This window comes from Gasterosteus aculeatus, chromosome Y, assembly GCF_964276395.1.
Source record: "Gasterosteus aculeatus chromosome Y, fGasAcu3.hap1.1, whole genome shotgun sequence".
In the NCBI taxonomy this organism is placed as follows: Eukaryota; Metazoa; Chordata; class Actinopteri; order Perciformes; family Gasterosteidae; genus Gasterosteus; species Gasterosteus aculeatus.
Window position 1 is genome coordinate 4124200 of NC_135709.1, and position 9083 is coordinate 4133282.

At 43.9% G+C, this 9083-nt stretch overlaps 1 protein-coding gene across 2 annotated transcripts; it reads right to left on the minus strand.

The window, feature by feature from the left end:
• Nucleotides 1-1726: 1726 nt before the first annotated feature.
• LOC120812833 (HMG box-containing protein 1-like) lies at nt 1727-7078 on the minus strand. 2 transcript variants are annotated; one of them, XM_040169044.2, is made up of 5 exons: nt 5541-5628; nt 3163-3263; nt 2924-3081; nt 2498-2618; nt 1727-2347 (listed from the first exon to the last, which is right to left on the minus strand). In XM_040169044.2, the coding sequence occupies exons 2-5, from the start codon at nt 3163-3165 to the stop codon at nt 2225-2227; spliced, it is 405 nt and encodes a 134-aa protein (XP_040024978.2). In that variant the 5' UTR covers nt 3166-3263; nt 5541-5628; the 3' UTR covers nt 1727-2224. The 2 variants fall into 2 exon arrangements, 1 of the variants encoding a protein (XP_040024978.2); XR_013454687.1 differs by having other exon boundaries at nt 1727-2618; nt 5541-7078.
• Between the last annotated feature and the right edge of the window lie 2005 nt (nt 7079-9083).

Consider the following 9083-nt stretch of genomic DNA (forward strand, 5'->3'; position numbering starts at 1 on the left):
GGGATAGTATACCTGAAATCAGCTGCGTCTCCCTCATCCTCACTTGAGGATTCTTTGTGTAAAGGGAGTCAGAGTGCAGAGAACAGCCCTCAATTGCAGATTCCTCTGGTCAACATGTTTATTCAATTCAAATCATTTTATTTTGTTCAGCTTTGCAATCTGTAAACAAGCAAACACACTGTTCCCAAAATGTAAAAAAACGGGAGAAACCTAAGGGGAAAACAGCAGGGAAGAAGGTGTGTAGAGTATGAACAACTTAAAAGATGTACAGTACATCCAATTCCTACAACAGAAATGATTCAAATGTTGTGGATTACTAAGCCAGGGGTAAGGCAGGACCAGTGCAGGGACAACCATCATCAGACGTAACCTCCATCAGATGCAACCACCACCCGCAGAAACCTGTGAGGAGGGAAAGCACAAAGGCAAAGTTGGTCATTTGGGTTTATGATGACAGTAATAAACTAATAATAATAACAGCAGCAGGTGTGTTATAACCCTCATTTATAGATTGTTTACTTATTACATTATAAACAAGATAACAATTCATCTGCAACTTATGGTATTTCTGGAGTAACATTTCCAGGTATATTACACAGTATCATGCTTTAAGCAGCAGTAACTTACAATGTGTTGTCCCTCTTGTTTACAGAGCACAACTTGTTGAATTCAGCCCTTCACCCTTGCAATCTGTATTTAGCCCCCATTGCTTTAAAAACGTATTTTCAATGTGAAATGCAATAATATTTATGGGTACAGCAACAATCTAACGCATTAGTAACACCAAACACACAACAAATATTCTGGGATGTTTACTTTTGGTCCAGGTCATCATGCTGCACGCTAGCATGCTCCAAGCTAGCATGCTAACTAGCAAACTACCTGCGCTAACGCTAACTAGCTTAACAAAAAGGGCCGTCTTTCCTGTATCGAGTCGGCAGCACAAGTAAAACACCCGGTTATAGTTCCAGGTGTGCTTCATCCAAACACTCCCGTACTTACAGAGCAGTGGAGCCGGTAGTCGTGGTTCTATCAGCCCGTTCATGTCGCGCTGCTGTCGTAACTTCGCCTCGTGCTGCGTCCGCTCGGAGCTCTGCAGGCGTCTAAGAACTCGCGCATGCGCGTTACAGACGTCAGCGGACTTACGTGTTTACAAGTAATGTTTGAACCTGCCCGCATTATTATGTCTTAAACGCATCTTATTAACAGCACGCAGTCCGTAGTTTCATATTCATGGCGTTTTAAGTAAAATATTAAATAGGTTGAAATCACGTCGCCGACCAGTTCATTATTATGTAAATGTCAATGTTAATATCTCTCTTTCAACCTTATGTTACAACATGACACATTCATCAACAAATTGACGTTTTCTGGCACGTTGATGTTTCATCCCATTTTTAGCCGGTTGAAAATGCGTTGAAATGAGGTCTTAGACGTTCAGACCTCATTTAAATCCGATTTCAATCATATTTCAACGTTGAAATTACGTCTTGTGCTCACTGGGCACTCACGTCCCTTAGCCAGCCTTCTTTTGCACACGGCTCTGTTGTCTGTTCTGAATGTGAGATGTAGCCACGCCCCCTGATTTGCATATAAGAACGTGAAATGTAAAACGGCATTATGAAATAAAAGTCTCTGGAAATGAAAAGTGGCATTATGAAATAAAAGTTCCATGAAATGAAAAGTGACATTATGAAATAAAAGTACCATGAAATAATTAAATGTATTTAATATTTATGTATTTATTGCCTCATTTATTTATTTCATGATGTATTTCAAATGCATATTTAATGTATTTATTCATTTATGTATTATTTAATTTTGACTAAAACGGCATTCCATAGATGGGTGTTGATACTTAAGAGGAATGCACTTGGATGCAATACTGCCTTTGGACTCCAGAGGTCAGAAGGTATTTCCAAATATTTGTAACTTAGGCTCAACCTGGTTATGAAAGAAAGATAATTTAAAACAAAAGAGTAGCATCAGCACCCATCGGTCAAGTGAAATTATCAGAAGTGGACCAATTTAAAACCGCTCTATTTCTAATATTTCACAAAAGTTGTTTAGTGACTTTATATTCTGCCTCTAAGCTATGAGACCTCATTTTCAAGACCATGTTTTCTTCAGGATATTCTTCAAAAAGATGAGTTTTCAGCTCTATGTGTGTGTGAGTAGGTGGAAATGCCTGGTGCACACATACTATATGTACATGAATGTGTATTTACATGCCTTTAAGGAAGTAATGCCACGCTGCGGAGGGCCAAGAGTGAGACCAGACCATATCTTCATCATCAGAAAAAGATGAGGACATAGAGAAAACTCCAGACTCGGATTCACTGCTGGCCTGTTGCAAGCAATAAACTAACACTTCACAATGAAATCCCTAAAACAAATAACTCCACTACACAGAATTTACCAGGAAATAGTCATTGAGTCTAAAGGAATGCATGGTTATTTGGTTTTAAAAGGTTTGGGCTGTAAATGAAAAAGTTACCCGGACACGCCTGCGCTCCCTGAAATGGCCTCTGGACGGGATGGGAGCACTGCTGGCTAATGGGGGACGGGCGTAAGAATGTAAACTATTACTGTTGCCAAAGATGTGGACCAGAGAGGATCTGAAAAAAGAAATAGTCAAGAATGTATATCATGGTTCATATTAATGTTAATTGGGGAAACATCAAGTTGTTGAGCAACATATGAGTGATATTTATGAGGTACATACAATTAGCCATTCTTTTTAATAACTGTAAAAATAATGATGATTTCAGAAGATATTTTATCACACCAAACTTGCCCACCCTGCAACCTGGAATACATGCTAGAGTGCCATCGGGGCTGTCAACTCCTCTTTGAGTCTATTTCCTTATATGAACTCATCTCGTCTTTGTTTCTTTTCACGTTAGTTGGTCTTGGTGCAAACCTCCTATGTGGGGCGCTCTTCAGCAGGGAGCTCTGAGGGCTGGTGGCAATGTTGGCCAGCTCGGTGAGCCAGTTGGTGCTTGGGGAGCAGCTCAGCTCCTGGTGGGACACCCCTGCTCGGACCTGAAAAAACCCTGGAAACCTCTGGTCCTCCTCCACCTAGGGAGAAGTCAAAAATAATATGATCATTAGTGCGAGGAATAGCTAATTTACTTATATATCAAACGTGAGGGGTTTTACCATAATCCATGTGGCACCCGGGTGAGGAAGGTAGGTCCTCGTTGCACTTAAGTAGATCAAAGGACTCGTCCATTTTCACAATGGTTCTGCTATTTCCTTTTCTTTTTTTTCAAAAACAGGATTTATATTAGTTTAATCAGCTCCTGCTTCCACAACAACTGTTTTTATGCAAAATACTAAAAGGGTCACAGACAAAGCTTTCAGAAAAGTGAAACTCAGTCAACAGTAAGACATATTATTTATAATTGTATACAAAGGGTACTATGCCATTTCTTTTCTATGTGGGTTCATGCAGGCATGAGCGAATACGTAGAGCAACGGTATTCCGCTGGGAGCAGTCACGTGACCGACTGTGTAGAGGCCAGACCTGCAAGCGAAGGAATGAAAAGTTGGAGGGAAACGTAGACGCTGTAGACAACGCTGATTGGCCAAGACTCGACACAAAGATGTTTTATTTGCGAAGATCACTCACGACATCAACTTTTCTCGGTGTCTCACTCCGATCTCAGAAACGCTGCCCGGCCAGATGACCCCCCCCAAAAAACAAAACTCTTTGGATCTTCACGAACGACGTGGATGGCAGATTTTGATTTCAAAACGGCAAATTTCGCCGAAAGGTGACAAGGTAAAAAAGATTATGTGCATGCGCACCACGGCCCATTTATTCGACTGCGCAGAGAAAGTGAAAAACAGCTGAAATTCGTTTTAAAAGTCTCATATAGAGCCTCAAAGACAAGAAGTTTAAAATGACATAGGCGCATATTACATTACATTACAGGTCATTTAGCTGACGCTTTTATCCAAAGCAACTTACATTACACTTTAAACCCATGGCTTTACATTTGGTATTGTAGGATATTAGAAACAAATTGACGATCCGGTTCATAAATGAATAAAATGCATATAGTGTACACCAGAATACAACCATGATTCTGAAACTGTGTACAGTAATCAATAAAGTAATGACAATATTGTAAAACCACTGTAAATCTGCAACTGTAATAGAATAATACCAATGCAGTTATGATTGTATTTGATGTAATAATAATTTGATGTAACTGGAATGCATGCATGTAATACTTGCACAACCACTGATATTGACTAAGGATCATTCGAAATCCGAGTTAAATTGAACTCACCAGAAGACCACTCCCAGAGGTGTGGAAACTAACTTTCCCACCTTTAAGCATTGTTATAAATACCTGTAGGAACCATTGTTCTCGAGTTCGCTGGTGGAGGCTACAGACGGGCACTAGGGATGGTCAAAGGACTGACCTGGGGCCTGTTGGTTGCTGAGACCAGCGGCTCCTCAGCTGAGATGTTCTTTTTAACACAACGCCATCTCTTTTATTAAATACATTTGATTTAACCTTTTGATCAGCGATGACCTCTGTCCGTCCGGCGTTTCTTCATTTTTGAACACAACTATTTGGTGATCCCGACGTGATGGAGAGCAATGGACGGACGGAGGAACAGCTGATCTGAACAAAGCCCAGCGATCGATTTTCTTCACTCACACAGCGCCATCAAAAAGGTAACCGGCAACCATTTGTTTTAAAACCGAAATGCTGTATAGTTTATCATAGAACATTTAGGTGTGAGTGGACAAGATACGATGTTTTGAGGTAAACTGAATTTTAGAGAAAAAAAATGTTTTCTCTTAGCTTGAATGGCCGTTGTGATAAAAACCACATTGTATATAGTGTTTGTTTGGACGTCTCTGTGTGTGTTACCGACAAAGCTCGGTTGTGTAGCGTTAACGTTAAGTGAATGGGCGACGTTATTTAACTGATCAGTCATAGAAGGAATGAATGGAAACCTAGTATAGGCCTCTAACCGGTTGGGGATAAACGTATAGCAATTTATAGACTGTATATGTTCCGTTTTCTCCCCATGGAAAGGGCAACCCGGCATACATAGGACTTTACTCAAGATTCCTAATTTGTTCGTTTATTTCTTAAAAAGGGGAACCAGGTAAAAAACCTGGAATAATAAGAAATGCAACGCTTCAATTTCCATGTGCACACCACAACCAACACAGCTCCCCAGTTCTTTATCTTAATAACATTATTCAAAAATACAAATAAACATTATTAATATACTATAATCCATCATCGTCAGTTTCGTTATTTGCATGTACACATTCAAACATTATGCACCACATTCACAATGCATGCAGTCTTTCCTTAGCAGGAAACGACAACTCCCAAAATGCCCCACGGCAAACCAGGAAGTACCTACGTCACAGTCCGTGTTTCATACTTTAAACATATAAGCCAAAGAAAGTAAACAGCAGCAACATATTAAGGTGACATCAGACAACATGAAGCGTACATTATAAAGGAGACAAGACAACATTGGAAATTAAGAGAGCTTACCAAGTGGCTGCACACCGGGTTGGAAGTCGTTACCAACTAAGTGAATCGCGCTTCCTTTTTTCACTCAGTAAACACTGGTCACGTGTCCTCACAGCACACTCCTCTCTTAAAGGGGCACTACACTATTGCGCTGCTACCTCAAAGTTTCTCCATTTGTTACTGGCATTTATATGTATAGCTCTGGCAGGTAAACATTTGATCACACATGTAAATCCGAAATAACAAAACGTCATGAATTAAAAACTCCACAGAAAACACAACACCTCCCACTTAAGTTCTTGATCTTATGATCCAGGGAACTTACTAACTCACTTAAAAGACCTCTTTTTTTTATTTATTTTTTAGAACCCTTAAATGTGCACAATGTCTATGTGTAAGCGTCCGATGAAGGCACGACTGACGGGGGACCAGTTTAGTCCACTGTCCAAGTCAATTACATCCCTTTGGCAGGTATGCAGTGTCCTGCCCGGGTATGCGAGGTATGGAATGTGAGTGCTCTTCTTCCTGTGTGTGCAATGTAATTGGCCTGGTGGCAGCGCTAGGCTTGCACCACGCAGCCAACAGGGCTAAGATGGTAACAGGGTGACAGGGGCTTGGCCGGTGAATGAGAGGGGTTTGGGACGATGCCGATGTCATGGCGGTTTGGGTGGATGAGTTTTGTCCTCCACTGGAAGAAGGACCACCAGTCTTCTCACGTCTCTCCTGATAACCGTCATGGGCAGCGAAGAACTCCTCTTCTTTTGGCCACCCGCCAGGGATACAGGAAATCCAGCGCACGTTGCAATGTCAGCGTCCCTAACAATCCCTTTACTGTCAGGATAAACTGTCAGAATCCGGCCCAGGCGAATCTGTCCTCTCAAAGCATTTGGGTCAGCAATCCAGACGAGGTCGCCGACTTTGACGTTCCTCTCCGTCCGGTGCCACTTGTGTCGAATGAACAGATTTGGGCCTGCTAGTTCCCTCCACTTTGCCCAGAACCGGTCAACTCCGATTTGAATAGCCCTCAGACGACGCCAGGGATGAGTGTCTAGGTCAAGCCCGCTGGTGTCTCCTCCAAGCGATGCTCGACCCAGTTTGAGGGAGTTGGGTGTTAAGTACTCAACAGAGTCCTCCTGTTCTTGAGCTCTGGCATCAATTGGGCGTTCGTTTGTCAGGTTGGCTGCCTGATAGAACAGAGTTTGGAGCTCCCCCAATGTGAGTGACCCTGTAGTTCCTCCTAGGCTTATCAGCGCCTTCTTTAAAAGCTTCACAGCTGCCTCCGCAGCTCCATTCCTGTGGGGTGCATCTGCATGGTGAAAATCCCACTTCCATTCAGTCCCGTTCTTAGCAGCTACATCTTCTATAGACGCAGCCTGCAAGCAAGCCAGATGTTTATGCAGCTCATGCAGAGCCGACTTGGCCCCAATAAAGTTGGTGCCTCTGTCGGACCATAGTTTTCCTGGATGCCCCCTCAGAGCAACAAAGCGGGAGTATGCTTGGAGGAAACTTTCTGCCGACTGGTCATCGGTGAGGTCCGCATGGACGGCTCTCGAGGCCATACAACAGAAAACAATGCCCCAGACCTTCTTGCTGGTCCTTCTTTTAACCGCGTCTTTCACCTCGAAGGGGCCAAAAAGGTCGAGGGTCGCATTTTCGAACGGGCTTGCTCTACTGGTACGCTCATTACTTGCTGGCACGTCTTTGCTCGTTTCTTTCTGCAGGTGACACAGTTGTTCAGCACCTTCTTAACTGTTCTCCGTCCCTGCATGATCCAGGCTTTCCTCCTTGTCCGTAGAAGGGTAGAGGCAACACCTTCATGGTTTTCTTCATGTGCCTCCCTGGCCAGTAGGGTTGCAAGCCACGACTGGCATGGGATCAGCGGTACAGCCACTCGATCTTCATCCCAGCATTGGATTCTCCCTCCGCAGAGCAAGAGTCCTGTTTTTTCCTCTTTCTGGACAACCAGGCGATCCAGGGTTGCGTCACGGAACTCAACCCCACCCTGAGCTTCGAGAGCTAGATCTTTGAAAGCTGTTGCTCGTTCTTCCACAGACAGGCATGGTCTTGCCTCCCACTTTGACCGAACTGGAGCCTGGCTGTTACCCAGCCAGATTCCTACTGCTTGTCTCACCCAGGCGATGGTCCCACACAACCGTGCAAGTGAGCTGAACCGCTGGGGGTCCACAAGGCGTACAAGTGCAACACTGGTTGGGCCTGACCCTTTCCTGGGCTGGGCTCCTACTGTGACCAGTCCCGTGAATGCCTTCCTCCGAAGTCCCCCGATCTCAGCAACCGAGGGATTGATCTCTCTGGCAGTTTTCACCGGCCATTCTGACTCAGGCAACTTCAAAAATTCTGGGCCTTCCTGCCAGACAGATCCTTCAGCAAGCTCCTCCGGGGATGCCCCCCTTGTGATGAGGTCGGCGATATTCAGTCTACCTTCGACCCACCTCCAGCCATCTACTGATCCAGCCTTTTGGATTTCTCCAATCCGGTTTGCAAAAAATGTCTGATAGCCATAGCTATCCTTCTGGATAGCTCCCAAAATTGTCTGACTGTCAACAAAATTGTTACGTTCCCCAGTTTTCTGTGTTTGGTGGCTTTGTTTTGTTCATTGTTTTGGTTCCGCCCAGCCCCTTTTTCCCAAGCAACCCGTATATATATATATATATATATATATATTAATAAACATTCCCTTTTTACGGGTTATATGTGTTCTGGTCGTCCGTGTACCTACACGCACCACACCTCTTTCCCCATTACCACATTGAGATAACGAGCGGCGGGTCGTTGCGTTCCCTCCTCCACGAGGCGTGCGTAAAAAAGTGTGGGCTCGTCCGGGATCCAACTTGCTTGGTTCCCATCTGGCCCTGCTGCTCTGAGCTCTGTGGTTGGTGGTTAGGGTGTAGTAGTGGGGGTTGTGAATTGGATGACCTTTAGTTTTGTTGTGTGTTCGGTAAGTCGCAATAGTGTACATGATGGGTACTTCAGCCATCTCCAGTTTTGTTGATGCGCCCTCGGTTAGTCAGTTGGTAGGATTGCGTAAGGCAGACCTCTATGCCATAGCAAACCATTACAAGATTTCTGTTCCTACGCAGGCCCTTAAGGCTGAACTTTTGGTGTTGGTCCGGAAGGGGTTGATTGAACAGGGTTTCTGTTCCTTGAAGAAGGGGGAGAGTGAGGTTAGTGAGGGGGAGGAGACTGCAGAAGGACAGGTGATTGGTTTTTCTCCTACATGGTCGGAAGAGGGTGTTCAGGAGGGACCGTTCACCCTGCCCAAATTCAACCCGTCACCTTCGTCGGGCCATTTCAACGTTGAAATTACGTCTTGTGCTCACTGGGCACTCACGTCCCTTAGCCAGCCTTCTTTTGCACACGGCTCTGTTGTCTGTTCTGAATGTGAGATGTAGCCACGCCCCCTGATTTGCATATAAGAACGTGAAATGTAAAACGGCATTATGAAATAAAAGTCTCTGGAAATGAAAAGTGGCATTATGAAATAAAAGTTCCATGAAATGAAAAGTGACATTATGAAATAAAAGTACCATGAAATAATTAAATGTA